General features: G+C 48.4%; 1 protein-coding gene across 1 annotated transcript in view; it reads left to right on the plus strand.

Annotated features, from left to right (window-relative positions):
- NHP2 (NHP2 ribonucleoprotein) overlaps window positions 1–20,357 on the plus strand; it is a 68,204-nt gene that overhangs the window by 18,984 nt on the left and 28,863 nt on the right. The window contains exon 3 of the mRNA XM_063927895.1: window positions 12,592–12,697. Coding sequence (XP_063783965.1) covers window positions 12,592–12,697 — 106 coding nt within the window. The remainder of the gene's footprint in view (window positions 1–12,591; window positions 12,698–20,357) is intronic.

Below are 20,357 nucleotides of genomic sequence, written 5' to 3' on the forward strand. Positions count from 1 at the left end.
CAAGGGACCCTCAGGCGATAGCTGTGGACGCACTAGTAACACCGTGGGTGTTCCAGTCGGTCTATGTGTTTCCTCCTCTTCCTCTCATACCAAAGGTGCTGAGAATTGTAAGAAAAAGAGGAGTGAGAACAATACTCATTGTTCCGGATTGGCCATGAAGGACTTGGTACCCGGAACTGCAAGAAATGCTCAGAGGACCCATGGCCTCTGCCTCTCAGACAGGACCTGTTGCAACAAGGGCCCGGTCTATTCCAAGACTTACCGCGGCTGCGTTTGACGGCATGGCGGTTGAACAACGGATCCTAGTGGAAAAAGGCATTCCGGATGCAGTTATTCCTACGCTGATAAAGGCTAGGAAGGACGTGACAGCAAAGCATTATCACCGTATATGGCGAAAATATGTGCTTGGTGTGAGGCCAGGAAGGCCCTACAGAAGAATTCCAGCTGGGTCGATTCCTGCACTTCCTACAGTCAGGAGTGACTATGGGCCTAAAATTAGGGTCCATACAGGTCCAGATTTCGGCCCTGTACATTTTCTTTCAAAGAGAACTGGCTTCACTGCCTGAGGTTCAGACGTTTGTTAAGGGAGTGCTGCATATTCAGCGCCCTTTTGTGCCACCAGTGGCACTTTGGGATCTTAACGTGGTGTTGGGTTTCCTGAAATCCCACTGGTTTGATCCATTTAAGACTGTGGAGCTAAAGTATCTCACGTGGAAAGTGGTCATGCTGTTGGCCTTAGCTCCGGCTAGGCGTGTGTCGGAATTGGCGGCTTTGTCATGTAAAAGCCCCTATCTGGTTTTCCAGATGTACAGGGCAGAATTGCGGACTCGTCCGCAATTTCTGCAAAAGGTGGTGTCATCTTTTCATTTGAACCAACCTATTGTGGTGCCTGCGGCTACTTGTGACTTGGAAGATTCCAAGTTGCTTGACGTAGTCCGGGCTTTGAAGAATTATGTAACCAGAACGGCTGGGGTCAGGAAGACTGACTCGCTGTTTATCCTGTATGCATCCAACAAAGTGGGTGCTCCTGCTTCAAAGCAAGCTATTGCTCGCTGGATCTGTAACACGATTCAGCAGGCTCATTCTGCGGCTGGATTGCCGCATCCAAAATCAGTGAAAGCCCATTCCACAAGGAAGGTGGGCTCTTCTTGGGCGGCTGCCCGAGGGGTCTCGGCATTACAGCTTTGCCGAGCTGCTACTTGGTCGGGTTCAAACACATTTGCAAAATTCTACAAGTTTGATACCCTGGCTGAGGAGGACCTTGTGTTTGCCCATTCGGTGCTGCAGAGTCATCCGCACTCTCCCGCCCGTTTGGGAGCTTTGGTATAATCCCCATGGTCCTTACGGAGTCCCCAGCATCCACTAGGACGTTAGAGAAAATAAGATTTTACTTACCGGTAAATCTATTTCTCGTAGTCCGTAGTGGATGCTGGGCGCCCGTCCCAAGTGCGGACTTTTTCTGCAATGCTTGTATATAGTTATTGCTTAAATAAGGGTTATGTTATAGTTGCATCAGGGTTTATCTGATGCTCTGTTATTGTTCATACTGTTAACTGGGTAAGTTTATCACGAGTTATACCGTGTGGCTGGTATGAGTCTTACCCTGGATTCCCAAAATCCTTTCCTTGTAATGTCAGCTCTTCCGGGCGCAGTTTCCTTAACTGAGGTCTGGAGGAGGGGCATAGAGGGAAGAGCCAGTGCACACCAGATAGTACTAAATCTTTCTTTAGAGTGCCCAGTCTCCTGCGGAGCCCGCTATTCCCCATGGTCCTTACGGAGTCCCCAGCATCCACTACGGAGTACGAGAAATAGATTTACCGGTAAGTAAAATCTTATTTTTACTTACCGGTAAATCTATTTCTCGTAGTCCGTAGTGGATGCTGGGCGCCCGTCCCAAGTGCGGACTTTTTCTGCAATGCTTGTATATAGTTATTGCTTAAATAAGGGTTATGTTATAGTTGCATCAGGGTTTATCTGATGCTCTGTTGTTGTTCATACTGTTAACTGGGTAAAGTTATCACAAGTTATACGGTGTGATTGGTGTGGCTGGTATGAGTCTTACCCTGGATTCCCAAAATCCTTTCCTTGTACTGTCAGCTCTTCCGGGCACAGTTTCTTTAACTGAAGTCTGGAGGAGGGACATAGAGGGAGGAGCCAGAGCACACCAGAATCTAAATTATTTCTTAAAGTGCCCATGTCTCCTGCGGAGCCCGTCTATTCCCCATGGTCCTTACGGAGTCCCCAGCATCCACTACGGACTACGAGAAATAGATTTACCGGTAAGTAAAATATTATTTCTCTAACGTCCTAGTGGATGCTGGGGACTCCGTCAGGACCATGGGGAATAGCGGCTCCGCAGGAGACAGGGCACAAAAGCAAGCTTTTAGGATCACATGGTGTGTACTGGCTCCTCCCCCTATGACCCTCCTCCAAGCCTCAGTTAGGTTTTTGTGCCCGTCCGAGCAGGGTGCAATCTAGGTGGCTCTCCTAAAGAGCTGCTTAGAAAAAGTTTTTAGGTTTTTTATTTTCAGTGAGTCCTGCTGGCAACAGGCTCACTGCATCGAGGGACTTAGGGGAGAGATTTTCAACTCACCTGCGTGCAGGATGGATTGGAGTCTTAGGCTACTGGACATAGCTCCAGAGGGAGTCGGAACACAGGTCACCCTGGGGTTCGTCCCGGAGCCGCGCCGCCGATCCCCCTTACAGATGCTGAAGATCGTGGGTCCGGAAACAGGCGGCAGAAGGCTCTTCAGCCTTCATGAAGGTAGCGCACAGCACTGCAGCTGTGCGCCATTGTTGCTACACACTTCACACTGAACGGTCACGGAGGGTGCAGGGCGCTGCTGGGGGCGCCCTGGGCAGCAATATTTAATACCTTTTATGGCAAAGAATACATCACATATAGCCATTGAGGCTATATGTATGTATTTAACCCAGGCCAGATATCTCAAAACCCGGGAGAAAAGCCCGCCGAAAAGGGGGCGGGGCTTATTCTCCTCAGCACACAGCGCCATTTTCCTGCTCAGCTCCGCTGTGAGGAAGGCTCCCAGGAATCTCCCCTGCACTGCACTACAGAAACAGGGTAACAAAGAGAAGGGGGGCATATTTTGGCGATATTTATATATTTAAAGCGCATATAACAGAAACAACACCTTTTAGGGTTGTTTATATACATTTTATAGCGCTTTTGGTGTGTGCTGGCAAACTCTCCCTCTGTCTCCCCAAAGGGCTAGTGGGGTCCTGTCTTCGATAAGAGCATTCCCTGTGTGTCTGCTGTGTGTCGGTACGTGTGTGTCGACATGTATGAGGACGATGTTGGTATGGAGGCGGAGCAATTGCCGGTAATGGTGATGTCACCCCCTAGGGAGTCGACACCGGAATGGATGGCTTTAATTATGGAATTACGTGATAATGTTAGTACATTACAAAAGTCAGTTGACGAAATGAGACGGCCGGAAAACCAGTTGGTACCTGCTCAGGCGTCTCAGACACCGTCAGGGGCTGTAAAACGTCCCTTACCTCAGTCAGTCGACACTGGTACCGACACAGATGAATCTAGTGTCGACGGTGAAGAAACAAACGTATTTTCCAATAGGGCCACACGTTATATGATCACGGCAATGAAGGAGGCTTTGCAGATCTCTGATACTGCAGGTACCTCAAAAAGGGGTATTATGTGGGGGGTGAAAAAACTACCTGTAGCTTTTCCAGAATCAGAGGAATTGAATGACGTGTGTGATGAAGCGTGGGTTAACCCCGATAGAAAACTGCTAATTTCAAAGAAGTTATTGGCATTATACCCTTTCCCACCAGAGGTTAGGGCGCGCTGGGAAACACCCCCTAGGGTGGATAAAGCGCTCACACGTTTATCAAAACAAGTGGCGTTGCCGTCTCCTGATACGGCCGCCCTCAAGGATCCAGCAGATAGGAGGCTGGAAACTACACTGAAGAGTATATACACACATACTGGTGTTATACTCCGACCAGCAATAGCCTCAGCCTGGATGTGCAGTGCTGGGGTAGTGTGGTTGGATTCCCTGACTGAAAATATTGATACCCTGGATAGGGACAGTATTTTATTGACTTTAGAGCAATTAAAGGATGCGTTTCTTTATATGCGAGATGCTTAGAGGGATATTTGCACTCTGGCATCGAGAGTAAATGCGATGTCCATATCTGCCAGAAGAAGTTTATGGACGCGACAGTGGTCAGGTGATGCGGATTCCAAAAGGCATATGGAAGTATTGCCATATAAAGGAGAGGAATTATTTGGGGTCGGTCTATCGGATCTGGTGGCCACGGCAACTGCCGGCAAATCCACTTTTTTACCTCAGACTCCCTCCCAACAGAAAAAGACACCGTCTTTTCAGCCGCAGTCCTTTCGCTCCTATAAAAACAAGCGGGCAAAAGGACAGTCTTATCTGCCCCGAGGCAGAGGAAAGGGTAAGAGAGGGCAGCAAGCAGCCCCTGCCCAGGAACAGAAGCCCGCCCCGGGTTCTACAAAGCCATCAGCATGACGCTGGGGCTTTACTAGCGGACTCAGGAGCGGTGGGGGGTCGACTAAAGATTTTCAGCAATCAGTGGGCTCGCTCACAGGTGGACCCGTGGATCCTGCAGATAGTATCTCAGGGTTACATGTTGGAATTCGAAAGGTCTCCCCCTCGCCGGTTCCTAAAGTCTGCTTTACCAACGCCTCCCTTAGAAAGGGCGACGGTATTGGAAGCCATTCACAAGCTGTATTCTCAGCAGGTGATAATCAAGGTACCCCTTGGTATTATTCCACACTATTTGTGGTACCGAAGCCGGACGGTTCGGTAAGACCTATTCTAAATCTGAAATCCTTGAACCTGTACATACAGAAATTCAAGTTCAAGATGGAGTCACTAAGAGCAGTGATAGCGAATCTGGAAGAAGGGGACTTCATGGTGTCCCTGGACATAAAAGATGCTTATCTGCATGTCCCAATTTACCCCTCACACCAAGGGTATCTCAGGTTCGTGATACAAGACTGTCATTATCAGTTTCAAACGCTGCCGTTTGGTTTGTCCACGGCACCTCGGGTCTTTACCAAGGTAATGACCGAAATGATGGTTCTTCTACGAAGAAAAGGCGTATTAATTATCCCTTACTTGGACGATCTCCTGATAAGGGCTAGGTCCAGAGAACAGCTGGAAGTCGGGGTAGCACTAACCCAAGTAGTGCTTCAACAACACGGGTGGATTCTGAATCTTCCAAAATCTCAATTGACACCGACAACACGTCTGCTGTTCCTGGGAATGATTCTGGACACTGTTCAGAAAAAGGTGTTTCTCCCGGAGGAGAAAGCGAGGGAGTTATCCGAACTTGTCAGGAACCTCCTAAAACCAGGAAATGTGTCAGTACATCAATGCACAAGAGTCCTGGGAAAGATGGTGGCTTCTTACGAAGCAATTCCATTCGGCAGATTCCACGCACGAATATTTCAGTGGGATCTGCTGGACAAATGGTCCGGATCGCATCTGCACATGCATCAGCGGATAACACTGTCACCAAGAACAAGGTTGTCTCTCCTGTGGTGGTTGCAGAGTGCCCATCTGTTAGAGGGCCGCAGGTTCGGCATACAGGACTGGGTCCTGGTGACTACGGATGCCAGCCTACGAGGCTGGGGAGCAGTCACACAGGGAAGAAACTTCCAGGGTGTATGGTCAAACCTGGAGAAGTCTCTTCACATACATATACTGGAGCTAAGAGCGATCTACAATGCTCTAAGCCTGGCGAAACCGCTGCTTCAGGGTCAGCCGGTGTTGATCCAGTCGGACAACATCACGGCAGTCGCCCACGTAAACAGACAAGGCGGCACGAGAAGCAGAAGAGCAATGACAGAAGCTGCAAGGATTCTTCGCTGGGCGGAAAATCATGTCATAGCACTGTCAGCAGTGTTCATCCCGGGAGTGGACAACTGGGAAGCAGACTTCCTCAGCAGACACGACCTTCACCCGGGAGAGTGGGGACTTCATCCGGAAGTTTTCCACATGATTGTGAACCATTGGGAAAAACCAAAGGTGGACATGATGGCGTCTCGCCTCAACAAAAAACTGGACAGATATTGCGCCAGGTCAAGAGACCCTCAGGCAATAGCTGTGGACGCTCTGGTAACACCGTGGGTGTACCAGTCAGTGTATGTGTTCCCTCCTCTGCCTCTCATACCAAAGGTACTGAGAATTATACGGAAAAGGGGAGTAAGAACAATACTAGTGGCTCCGGATTGGCCAAGAAGAACTTGGTACCCGGAACTTCAAGAGATGCTCACGGAAGATACGTGGCCTCTACCTCTAAGAAGGGATCTGCTTCAGCAGGGACCTTGTATGTTCCAAGACTTACCGCGACTGCGTTTGACGGCATGGCGGTTGAACGCCGGATTCTAAAAGAAAAGGGCATTCCAGAGGAAGTTATTCCTACCTTGATTAAAGCTAGGAAGGAAGTGACCGCACAACATTATCACCGCATTTGGAGAAAATATGTTGCGTGGTGTGAAGCCAAGAAGGCCCCAACGGAAGAATTTCAATTGGGTCGATTCCTACATTTCCTGCAGGCAGGATTGTCTATGGGCCTAAAATTGGGGTCTATTAAAGTTCAAATTTCGGCCTTATCAATTTTCTTCCAGAAAGAATTGGCTTCAGTGCCTGAAGTACAAACTTTTGTCAAGGGTGTACTACATATACAGCCCCCAATTGTGCCTCCAGTGGCACCGTGGGATCTAAACGTAGTTTTGGATTTTCTCAAATCTCATTGGTTTGAGCCTCTCAAATCGGTAGATTTGAAGTATCTTACATGGAAAGTAACCATGCTACTGGCCCTGGCTTCAGCCAGGAGAGTTTCAGAGTTGGCGGCTTTATCGTACAAAAGCCCATATCTGATTTTCCATTCGGACAGGGCAGAACTGCGGACACGTCCTCATTTTCTCCCTAAGGTGGTTTCGGCTTTTCACTTGAACCAGCCTATTGTGGTGCCTGCGGCTACTAGCGACTTGGAGGACTCCAAGTTACTGGACGTTGTCAGAGCATTGAAAATATATATTTCAAGGACAGCTGGAGTCAGAAAATCTGACTCGTTGTTTATCTTGTATGCACCCAACAAGATGGGTGCTCCTGCGTCTAAGCAGACGATTGCTCGTTGGATCTGTAGCACAATCCAACTTGCACATTCTGTGGCAGGCCTGCCACAGCCTAAAACTGTAAAAGCCCACTCCACAAGGAAGGTGGGCTCATCTTGGGCGGCTGCCCGAGGGGTCTCGGCTTTACAACTTTGCCGAGCAGCTACGTGGTCAGGGGAGAACACGTTTGTAAAATTTTACAAATTTGATACTCTGGCTAAAGAGGACTTGGAGTTCTCTCATTCGGTGCTGCAGAGTCATCCGCACTCTCCCGCCCGTTTGGGAGCTTTGGTATAATCCCCATGGTCCTGACGGAGTCCCCAGCATCCACTAGGACGTTAGAGAAAATAAGAATTTACTTACCGATAATTCTATTTCTCATAGTCCGTAGTGGATGCTGGGCGCCCATCCCAAGTGCGGATTGTCTGCAATACTTGTACATAGTTATTGTTACAAAAATCGGGTTATTATTGTTGTGAGCCATCTTTTTTTAGAGGCTACTTCTGTGTTATCATACTGTTAACTGGGTTCAGATCACAAGTTGTACGGTGTGATTGGTGTGGCTGGTATGAGTTTTACCCGGGATTCAAGATCCTTCCTTATTGTGTACGCTCGTCCGGGCACAGTACCTAACTGAGGCTTGGAGGAGGGTCATAGGGGGAGGAGCCAGTACACACCATGTGATCCTAAAAGCTTGCTTTTGTGCCCTGTCTCCTGCGGAGCCGCTATTCCCCATGGTCCTGACTGAGTCCCCAGCATCCACTACGGACTATGAGAAATAGAATTATCGGTAAGTAAATTCTTATTTTTTCTCTTGCATCCTAGAGGATACTGGGGTCCATTTAGTACCATGGGGTATAGACTGGTCCACCAGGTTCCATGGGCACTTCAAGAATTTGATAGTGTGGGCTGGCTCCTCCCTCCATGCCCCTCCCACCAGACTCAGTTTAGAAAATGTGCCCGGAGGAGCCGGTCACACTGAAGGAAGCTCCTGAAGAGTTTTTTCTGCATTTATTTTCTGTTTGATGCCAACAAGCCCTGCCTGAAAACAACAGTCTGCCTGCTTCGTGGGACTTAGGGGGGGAACGGCCCAACCTCTTGAAGAGGTAATGGTCCCATTCCCCACTGACAGGACCCTGAGCTCCTGAGGGAACTATTCGCAAGCTCCACCACGGCGAGTGTACATTCCCGCAGCACGCCGCCACCCCTAACAGAGCCAGAAGAATGAAGTGTTGCATACTGAGCCGGCGTCCCAGTTAGCCGGGCGCCAGTCATTATGTTGGCACGAGGATACAGAGATGCACGGCTTCTAAACAGGGTGGAATGCCTCTCCAGACACAGTACACAACTGCGTCTCGGTACACTGTACACAGTACCCAGACTGGCAACACCGCTTTAAAACTGTTTCTCTACATTTTAAGCACCAGATTCCTCAGCCAGTATAACAATAAAAAAAAAAAGCGTGAAGACCGCATGCCATTGAAGGGGCGGTGCTTCACTGTAAAAGGATCCAGCAGCTCACCAGCGACATTTTTTCTTCTGCAGTGGACACAGATGCTGACAGGACAGGGACGCACAGCTCCTCCGGTGTGACTCCAAATTTAACTCAGCGGTACCAGGGGGTCATAGCAGGGGAAGAGTGACCTAGTGTACTGAGTCCCCTATCCGGGAACTTTAGTCTAATACCCGGCTAAGCTTGGCATTAGCGATAAGGGCGTGGAGGGGGCTGGCTCCAATTAACTCTGTGTCTCCCTGAAGGGCCCTTTGTGGGTTAATTGTGCTTAACCTTTTCCCCTGTGTGTGTGTGTGCTGTCACATTTACATTACTCCAGGCAAAGAGTGTTTCTTGTACAGCGGAGTGTTCCTCTTCACCAGGGGGATCACTACTGGGTACTCGGTGTTCACAAGCTAGCGGGGCTGAACCGGAGTGGGTTAATTCTCTCAAAGGAATTATTTCCACTTTTTCTACAAAATTGTCCCGCAATGAGAGAGAGATGCAATACTTAAAACAAACTGTGGATGAGTTTATGAACGTCAACGTCAAAAAAACGCCTGTCTCCTCCCATTTGTCCGCAAAAGCGATCTCTGGCCAATATCCTGCAATCTGACGCTGATGGGTCAGACTTGGAGGAGGGTGAGGTAGACCTGGAGGGGGGGGGGGATGTGGCTCTGTCACAGGGAATAGAGGCTATCAGAGATGTTCTGCATATTCCTTATAAGGTGTCAGAGGAGTGTAAGGAATCTTATTTTAATGTAAAAAAGAAGTCCTCAGTCACTTTTTTTCTGTGTCAAAGGAATTGAATACCCTGTTTAAACCATGGGTTAATCCTGATAAGAGGTTTCAGATCCCTAAAAGTTTGCTCATCTTTTCCTTTTTGTCTGGAGGATATGAAAAAATGCAAAAATCCACAGATAGTGGACGCAGTGGATGCGTTCCTTCATATTCCGTTCTGGCTGCCTCATCAGGCTTATCTACGGTTTGCACTGCAGGACTGTTACTACCAGTTCCAGGCCCTGCCCTTTGGTCTCTCCACGGCACCGAGAGTGTTCACCAAGGTGATGGCAGAGATGATGTCTCTACTCCGCAAACATGAAGTGAACATAATTCCGTACCTGGACGATCTCCTGATAAAAGTGCCGTCCGGGAAGAGGTGGCTGGACAGCATTGGTCTCTCAACCAAACTCCTCCGGGATCACTGAATATAGAGAGAGATCCCAGATGCGCTATCAAAAGCTGCCATTAAAGGGATTGTCAATCCCACTAAATGAACATACACAAGAATAAAAAAAATACTGGCGCTGTGTTGTATCTCCAATAATTAAAAAGTGGATGGATATAAAATTATTTTATTATCATAAAACAAGTAATACTAGTGATCACAATTAAAAATCTGTGAAATATACTGAGAAGCAAATTTGTTTTAAGCAACTGCCCAATAATTATATCCACAATAGGATCCCGGACACGATAGCTAATACTCCCAAATGGGGTACCGGTTGGTATCAGCTGGTATTACCCGTGTTGGTGATGTCTAAAGGCACTTGAAATCATCAGCAAGCAAGCTTTAGATGTGCAGTCCACTGGGTTGTTCCAATGAGTGACGTAACACAAGCTGGTCCTGCAATGACAAGTCCAGGGAGTCTTTTAATTGTCCATACTGGATCCATATGCAGCGTTGAGATGAATGTTGCAGGTGGCAATATATTCTTAACGCTTTTCTCAGAGACACTGTCACCTAGCTTCATCGGAAGTTTTGCTTAGTATGCATAGAGGGCCTATTTAAACCCCCATGATGATCTAACCATTATCAGGTGCGTACACATTAATCATATTATCCATCCACAAAAATACAATGAAAACACTCTCAAAATGTGCAAAGATCATTTAAAACGATATGAAGGCAATCCGAAAATTTAATTCGTAAAAAAATAAGTTTATCCACTTATTTGCTTAACTGTATTATAGGGTCAGCTCTAATCACATGACCTGTGTGATGTATTCTCACCTATATCATTGTCTGTGTTCCAGGTGTGCTGCCCGCGCTCCCCCAGGTGCTACTCTGTGGGCGCCAGCATTGCCGAAAGTTCGTACTCGTAATGTAGCGTCCATGTAATCTATCCATGCGCGCACTGACGTGTAGTACCAGTCAGGCGCACGCCGAGTGGCCATGAGACGCATCTCATAGGTCTTTCTTATCTAAGGTTGTTTATGCATTTCACATTAACCATCCTATTGTGGTCCCGGTGCTCTCAGGTGATTCTCCCTCTTCTAAATCCCTGGATGTTGTTCGGGCCCTGCATATTTACATAGAGAGAACAGCGGACTTGCGTAAGACTGATGCTGTTTTTGTTCTCTGATGCTGCCAAGCCGGGTTGGGGTGTGTATGGGGGTCGTTGGATAGACACAACTTAGGTCGACCATGGAAGGTCAACATGCATTAGGTCGACATGGTTGTTTTTTTTTTTTTTACTGTTTTTGGCATCGCTTTCTTCATAAAGTGACGGGAACCCCAATTAGTGCACTGTGTGCCCTCGCATGGCTCGCCATGCTTCAGGCAAGGTTACCGTTCCAATCATAGTCCACGTGGATCGTTAAGTATGAAAAAAATGAAAAAAATGTTTGGAAAACTCATCTCGACCTTTTGACCTGTCTATCTAGTACATGTCTACCTAATGCCCATGTCGACCTTCAGTGGTTGACCTAATGACTGTCAGCCTAAGCTGTGTCAACCTAACTACCGTAACCCTGTAGGGGGCGGGGGCATAGAGGGGAGGAGCCAGTCACAATTCTAAAAAATTTAAAGTGCCGCCTCCACTTAGCCACCATTTATACACCCACTGTAAAGACCTTCCAGTGTCCCCTGTGGAATCAGAAATGGATTTACCGGTAAGTACCAAAATCCCATTTTCAGCTATTTAAGATGCAAAATACCCCCACAGGTAGTCCAAATATAAACCAAATTATATGCAAAATAACTCTTAAGGACAGTACACACATATATTTGATTAATACTAGTTAACAGGTCTTTGTGGTGGTCCAGCTCAGTTGATGGGCTTATGTAGCATATAGAGTATGAGCTTGGCGCCTCCTACCTCTTTGTCTGTTAATACCCAGGGCTGGATGTAGTGCAGTGCGAGATTTCATATGAACTCGTCAGTTTTGTTTCTTTAAAGCAGCGAACATTTACAAGGCAAAACCAGGTTCGTTTTGCTTTGTAAATGATAGCTGCTTTAAAATGTACAAGTTCGGCCAGAATCTCTGTGCTTTGTCCATCTCGCACTGTGCTACATCTGGCCCCCAGCCTTTATTCTATTACTGTGGTGTTCCCAATTGTAAAGCACAATTGAATATGCTGTCACTATGTAAGAAAATGTTGATAAATATGGTCCTGTTAAGTATGTAGGAATTTGGGGATGTAGTTGGAATCCCGGCGGTCGGAATACCGACGCCAGTATGCCGGCAGTGCAGCCACAGCGATTCCCACTCCTGGGTGTCGTGGACACCCATGAAGTGGGAAGGTAACATGTGGAAAGCGAATCGAGCCACTGAGTCCGCAGGGGCTTCGTTCCTCTGCCCCCCCCGCGCCGGCATTCTGATGGTCGGGATTCCGACGTCTGTATTTTGACCGCCGGGATCCCATACCCAAGCCAACCCAGAATTTGCTTATAGCAAGTAGTTAACATTTTACCCAGATAAGGAAGCTACGCACTGGCCAAAAGTTATTGATTCATAGCACTTAAGTATACATGTATGGTTCTAGTTTGGCCATAAGTGGCATTGCTCCATTCCGGTCTAGTGCAGACACATTAGTATAATGTGCCAAAGTAACACCAGTAGGACACCTTGTACTCCTACAGTGTTACAGATATTGTGATAAATGAGTTTCAGTGCTGGAAAAACTTGGTTAACGTGTTATTTGTGTTCTTTTTATTCTTACATTACTGTTATTATATTTCAGCCTTGTCGTACTTGCTGGTGATACATTTCCTATTGAGGTTTACTGCCATGTACCTATTATGTGCGAGGATCGGTCCATTCCATATGCGTATATTCCATCCAAATCTGTGAGTATATAAGATAGATATATAAACCAAAAATAAACTGTCCCAGTTTAGCATTCGCACGATATAAAGCTAATAAAATAACTTTCTTTATCATCCACTAGGGGTCACTGGAGTACTCTTGGGATATGGACGGGCTTCCGTAGGAACAGCACTGAATATTTAAATTTAGAACACTCCACCCCTCCATATCCCCGAGTACCTCTCAGTGTTTCTCTAACGTCCTAGTGGATGCTGGGGACTCCGAAAGGACCATGGGGAATAGCGGCTCCGCAGGAGACTGGGCACAAAAGTAAAAAGCTTTAGGACTACCTGGTGTGCACTGGCTCCTCCCCCTATGACCCTCCTCCAAGCCTCAGTTAGATTTTTGTGCCCGAACGAGACGGGTGCAGGCTAAGGGGCTCTCCTGAGCTGCTTAGTGGAAAAGTTTAAAGTAGGTTTTTTATTTTCAGTGAGACCTGCTGGCAACAGGCTCACTGCATCGAGGGACTAAGGGGAGAGAAGCGTACTCACCTGCGTGCAGAGTGGATTGGGCTTCTTAGGCTACTGGACATTAGTTCCAAAGGGACGATCACAGGCCCAGCCATGGATGGGTCCCGGAGCCGCGCCGCTGGCCCCCTTACAGAGCCAGAAGACTGAAGAGGTCCGGAAAATTGGCGGCAGAAGACGTCCTGTCTTCAATAAGGTAGCGCACAGCACCGCAGCTGTGCGCCATTGCTCTCATGCACACTTCACACTTCGGTCACTGAGGGTGCAGGGCGCTGGGGGGGGCGCCCTGAGACGCAATAAAACACCTTTTTGTTGGCAAAAAATACATCACATATAGCTCCTGGGCTATATGGATGCATTTAACCCCTGCCAAATTTCCATAAAAAAGCGGGAGAAAGGCCGCCGAGAAGGGGGTGGAGCCTATCTCCTCAGCACACTGGCGCCATTTTTCCTCACAGCTCCGTTGGAGGAAGGCTCCCTGACTCTCCCCTGCAGTCCTGCACTACAGAAACAGGGTAAAACAAAGAGAGGGGGGCACTAAATTGGCATAGAAATATATACAGCAGCTATATTAGGGAAAAACACTTATATAAGGTTATCCCTGTATATATATATATATATATATAGCGCTCTGGTGTGTGCTGGCAAACTCTCCCTCTGTCTCCCCAAAGGGCTAGTGGGGTCCTGTCCTCTATCAGAGCATTCCCTGTGTGTGTGCTGTGTGTCGGTACGTTGTGTCGACATGTATGAGGAGGAAAATGGTGTGGAGGCGGAGCAATTGCCTGTGTTAGTGATGTCACCCCCTAGGGAGTCTACACCTGACTGGATGGTCTTATGGAAAGATTTACGTGATAGTGTCAGCACTTTACAAAAGACTGTTGACGACATGAGACAGCCGGCAAATCAGTTAATACCTGTACAGGCGTCTCAAACACCGTCAGGGGCTATAAAGCGCCAGGTCGATACAGACACGGACTCTGACTCCAGTGTCGACGGTGAGGAAACAAACGTATTTTCCAGTAGGGCCACACGTTACATGATCACGGCAATGAAGGAGGTTTTGAATATTTCTGATACTACAAGTACCACAAAAAAGGGTATTATGTGGGGTGTGAAAAAACTACCCGTAGTTTTTCCTGAATCAGATGAATTGAATGAGGTGTGTGATGAAGCGTGGGTTTCCCCCGATAAAAAATTGCTAATTTCTAAAAAATTATTGGCATTATACCCTTTCCCGCCAGAGGTTAGGGCGCGTTGGGAAACACCCCCTAGAGTGGATAAGGCGCTCACACGCTTATCAAAACAAGTGGCGTTACCGTCTCCTGATACGGCCGCCCTAAAGGAACCAGCTGATAGAAAGCTGGAAAATATCCTAAAGAGTATATACACACATACTGGTATTATACTGCGACCAGCAATCGCCTCAGCCTGGATGTGCAGTGCTGGGGTGGCTTGGTCGGATTCCCTGACTGAAAATATTGATACCCTGGACAGGGACAATATATTATTGACTATAGAGCATTTAAAGGATGCATTCCTATATATGCGAGATGCACAGAGACACATTTGCACTCTGGCATCAAGAGTAAGTGCGATGTCCATTTCTGCCAGAAGAGGATTATGGACGCGACAGTGGTCAGGGGATGCGGATTCCAAACGGCATATGGAGGTATTGCCGTATAAAGGGGAGGAGTTATTTGGGGGCGGTCTATCGGACCTGGTGGCCACGGCAACGGCTGGGAAATCAACCTTTTTACCCCAAGTCACCTCGCAGCAGAAAAAGATACCGTCTTTTCAGGCTCAGTCCTTTCGTCCCCATAAGGGCAAGCGGGCAAAAGGTCACTCATATCTGCCCCGGGGCAGAGGAAGGGGAAAAAGACTGCAACAGACAGCCTCTTCCCACGAACAGAAGCCCTCCCCCGCTTCTGCTAAGTCCTCAGCATGACGCTGGGGCCTTACAAGCGGACTCAGGCACGGTGGGGGCCCGTCTCAAGTTTTTCAGCGCGCAGTGGGCTCACTTGCAAGTGGACCCCTGGATCCTACTGGTAGTATCTCAGGGGTACAAATTGGAATTCGAGACGGCTCCCCCTCGCCGGTTCCTGAAGTCTGCTTTACCAACGTCTCCCCCCGACAGGGAGGCGGTATTGGAAGCCATTCACAAGCTGTATTCCCAGCAAGTGATAATCAAGGTACCCCTCCTACAACAGGGAAAGGGGTATTATTCCACGCTGTTTGTGGTACCGAAGCCGGACGGCTCGGTGAGACCCATTTTAAATCTGAAAGCCTTGAACACTTACATAAAAAGGTTCAAGTTCAAGATGGAGTCACTCAGAGCAGTGATAGCGAACCTGGAAGAAGGGGACTATATGGTGTCTCTGGACATCAAGGATGCTTACCTCCATGTCCCAATTTGCCCTTCTCACCAAGGGTACCTCAGGTTTGTGGTACAGAACTGTCACTATCAGTTTCAGACGCTGCCGTTTGGATTGTCCACGGCACCTCGGGTCTTTACCAAGGTAATGGCCGAAATGATGATTCTTCTTCGAAGAAAAGGCGTCTTAATTATCCCTTACTTGGACGATCTCCTGATAAGGGCAAGGTCCAGAGAACAGTTAGAGGTCGGAGTAGCACTGTCTCAAGTAGTACTACGACAGCACGGATGGATTCTAAATATTCCAAAATCCCAGCTGATTCCGACGACACGTCTGCTGTTCCTAGGGATGATTCTGGACACAGTACAGAAAAAGGTGTTTCTCCCGGAAGAGAAAGCGAGGGAGTTATCCGACCTAGTCAGGAAGCTCCTAAGACCAGGCCATCAGTGCACAAGGGTCCTGGGAAAGATGGTGGCTTCTTACGAAGCGATTCCATTCGGCAGATTCCACGCAAGAACTTTTCAGTTGGATCTGCTGGACAAATGGTCCGGATCGCATCTTCAAATGCATCAGCGGATAACCCTGTCTCCAAGGACAAGGGTGTCTCTCCTGTGGTGGTTACAGAGTGCTCATCTCCTAGAGGGCCGCAGATTCGGCATTCAGGATTGGGTCCTGGTGACCACGGATGCCAGCCTGAGAGGCTGGGGAGCAGTCACACAGGGAAAAAATTTCCAGGGCTTGTGGTCAAGCATGGAAACGTCACTTCACATAAATATCCTGGAACTAAGGGCCATTTACAATGCCCTAAGTCAGGCAAGGCCTCTGCTTCAGGGTCAGCCAGTATTGATCCAGTCGGACAACATCACGGCGGTCGCCCACGTAAACAGACAGGGCGGCACAAGAAGCAGGAGGGCAATGACGGAAGTGGCAAGGATTCTTCGCTGGGCGGAAAATCATGTGATAGCACTGTCAGCAGTGTTCATTCCGGGAGTTGACAACTGGGAAGCAGACTTCCTCAGCAGACACGATCTCCACCCGGGGGAGTGGGGACTTCACCCAGAAGTCTTCCACATGATTGTAAACCGTTGGGAAAAACCAAAGGTGGACATGATGGCGTCTCGCCTCAACAAAAAACTGGACAGATATTGCTCCAGGTCAAGGGACCCTCAGGCAATAGCTGTGGACGCTCTGGTAACACCGTGGGTGTACCGGTCAGTGTATGTGTTCCCTCCTCTTCCTCTCATACCAAAAGTACTGAGAATCATAAGAAGGAGAGGAGTAAAGACTATACTCGTGGCTCCGGATTGGCCAAGAAGGACTTGGTACCCGGAAATTCAAGAGATGCTCACGGAAGAACCGTGGCCTCTACCTCTAAGACAGGACCTGCTCCAGCAGGGACCATGTCTGTTCCAAGACTTACCGCGGCTGCGTTTGACGGCATGGCGGTTGAACGCCGGATCCTGAAGGAAAAAGGCATTCAGGGACCATGTCTGTTCCAAGACTTACCGCGGCTGCGTTTGACGGCATGGCGGTTGAACGCCGGATCCTGAAGGAAAAAGGCATTCCGGATGAAGTCATCCCTACCCTGATCAAAGCCAGGAAGGATGTAACCGTACAACATTATCACCGTATTTGGCGTAAATATGTTGCGTGGTGCGAGGCCAGGAAGGCCCCTACAGAGTATTTTCAACTGGGTCGATTCCTGCATTTCCTGCAAACAGGACTGTCTATGGGCCTCAAATTAGGGCCCATTAAGGTTCAAATTTCGGCCCTGTCGATATTCTTCCAAAAAGAACTAGCTTCTGTTCCTGAAGTTCAGACGTTTGTCAAGGGAGTACTGCATATACAGCCTCCTTTTGTGCCTCCAGGGGCACCTTGGGATCTCAATGTAGTTTTGGGATTCCTAAAATCACATTGGTTTGAACCACTCACCACTGTGGACTTGAAATATCTCACATGGAAAGTGGTGATGCTGTTAGCCCTGGCTTCAGCCAGGCGTGTATCAGAATTGGCGGCTTTATCCTATAAAAGCCCGTACCTAATTTTTCATACGGACAGGGCAGAATTGAGGACTCGTCCTCAATTTCTCCCTAAGGTGGTTTCAGCATTTCACTTAAACCAACCTATTGTGGTGCCTGCGGCTACTAGGGACTTGGAGGATTCCAAGTTGCTGGACGTAGTCAGGGCCCTGAAAATATATGTTTCCAGGACGGCTGGAGTCAGAAAATCTGACTCGCTGGGTGCTCCTGCTTCTAAGCAGACGATTGCTCGTTGGATTTGTAGTACAATTCAGCTTGCACATTCTGTGGCAGGCCTGCCACAGCCAAAATCTGTAAAAGCCCATTCCACACGGAAAGTGGGCTTATCTTGGGCGGCTGCCCGAGGGGTCTCGGCTTTACAACTTTGCCGAGCAGCTACTTGGTCAGGGGCAAATACGTTTGCAAAATTCTACAAATTTGATACCCTGGCTGAGGAGGACCTGGAGTTCTCTCATTCGGTGCTGCAGAGTCATCCGCACTCTCCCGCCCGTTTGGGAGCTTTGGTATAATCCCCATGGTCCTTTCGGAGTCCCCAGCATCCACTAGGACGTTAGAGAAAATAAGAATTTACTTACCGATAATTCTATTTCTCATAGTCCGTAGTGGATGCTGGGCGCCCATCCCAAGTGCGGATTGTCTGCATTACTTGTACATAGTTATTGTTACAAAACTCGGGATTTTGTTGTTGTGAGCCATCTTTTCAGAGGCTCCTTCTGTTATCATACTGTTAACTGGGTTCAGATCACAAGTTGTACGGTGTGATTGGTGTGGCTGGTATGAGTCTTACCCGGGATTCAAGATCCTTCCTTATTGTGTACGCTCGTCCGGGCACAGTATCTTAACTGAGGCTTGGAGGAGGGTCATAGGGGGAGGAGCCAGTGCACACCAGGTAGTCCTAAAGCTTTTTACTTTTGTGCCCAGTCTCCTGCGGAGCCGCTATTCCCCATGGTCCTTTCGGAGTCCCCAGCATCCACTACGGACTATGAGAAATAGAATTATCGGTAAGTAAATTCTTATTTTTTTCTGTGCTCGACGTAGCAACAGCTCTGTGACTCAAGTCACGATTACTTTGAAGAATTTTTATTTCTCTATCGTCCTAGTGGATGCTGGGGTTCCTGAAAGGACCATGGGGAATAGCGGCTCCGCAGGAGACAGGGCACAAAAAGTAAAGCTTTTCCAGATCAGGTGGTGTGCACTGGCTCCTCCCCCCATGACCCTCCTCCAGACTCCAGTTAGATTTTTGTGCCCGGCCGAGAAGGGTGCAATCTAGGTGGCTCTCCTAAAGAGCTGCTTAGAAAAAGTTTAGCTAGGTTTTTTATTTTACAGTGATTCCTGCTGGCAACAGGATCACTGCAGCGAGGGACTGAGGGGAGAAGGAGTCAACTCACCTGCGTGCAGGATGGATTGGCTTCTTGGCTACTGGACATCAAGCTCCAGAGGGACGATCACAGGTACAGCCTGGATGGTCACCGGAGCCGCACCGCCGGCCCCCTTGCAGATGCTGAAGTCAGAAGAGGTCCAGAATCGGCGGCTGAAGACTCCTGCAGTCTTCTAAAGGTAGCGCACAGCACTGCAGCTGTGCGCCATTTTCCTCTCAGCACACTTCACACGCGGTCACTGAGGGTGCAGGGCGCTGGGGGGGGGCTCCCTGGGAGGCAAATGTAACCTATATAAAGGCTAAAAATACCTCACATATAGCCCCCAGAGGCTATATGGAGATATTTAACCCCTGCCTGATTTCTCTAAATAGCGGGAGACGAGCCCGCCAGAAAAGGGGCGGGGCCTATCTCCTCAGCACACGGCGCCATTTCCTCTCACAGCTCCGCTGGTCAGGACGGCTCCCAAGTCTCTCCCCTGCACTGCACTACAGAAACAGGGTAAAACAGAGAGGGGGGGCAAATTTATGGCGATATTTTGATATAACAAAGCAGCTATAAGGGAGCACTTATTATAAGGCTATCCCTGATATATATATAGCGCTTTTGGTGTGTGCTGGCAAACTCTCCCTCTGTCTCCCCAAAGGGCTAGTGGGTCCTGTCTTCGTTAGGAGCATTCCCTGTGTGTCGGTACGTGTGTGTCGACATGTATGAGGACGATATTGGCGTGGAGGCGGAGCAATTGCCAAATATGAGGATGTCACCCCCTAGGGAGTCGACACCAGAATGGATGCCTTTATTTATGGAACTACGGGATAGTGTCAACACGCTAAAGCAGTCGTTTGACGACATGAGACGGCCGGACAATCAATTAGTGCCTGTCCAGGCGACTCAAACACCGTCAGGGGCTGTGAAACGCCCTTTGCCTCAGTCGGTCGACACAGACCCAGACACAGGCACTGACTCCAGTGGTGACGGTGACGAATCAACCGTATTTTCCAGTAGGGCCACACGTTATGATTTTGGCAATGAAGGAGGCGTTACATTTAGCTGATACTACAGGTACCACTAAACAGGGTATTATGTGGGGTGTGAAAAAACTACCTATAGTTTTTCCTGAATCAGAAGAATTAAATGACGTGTGTAATGAAGCGTGGGTTGCCCCTGATAAAAAGCTGATAATTTCAAAGAAATTATTGGCATTATACCCTTTCCCGCCAGAGGTTAGGGAGCGCTGGGAAACACCTCCTAGGGTGGACAAGGCGCTAACACGCTTATCTAAACAAGTGGCGTTACCCTATCCTGAGACGGCCGCACTTAAAGATCCATCAGATAGGAGGATGGAAAATATCCAAAAAAGTATATACACACATGCAGGTGTTATACT

The sequence above is a fragment of the Pseudophryne corroboree genome, chromosome 6 (assembly GCF_028390025.1).
Source record: "Pseudophryne corroboree isolate aPseCor3 chromosome 6, aPseCor3.hap2, whole genome shotgun sequence".
NCBI lineage: Eukaryota > Metazoa > Chordata > Amphibia > Anura > Myobatrachidae > Pseudophryne > Pseudophryne corroboree.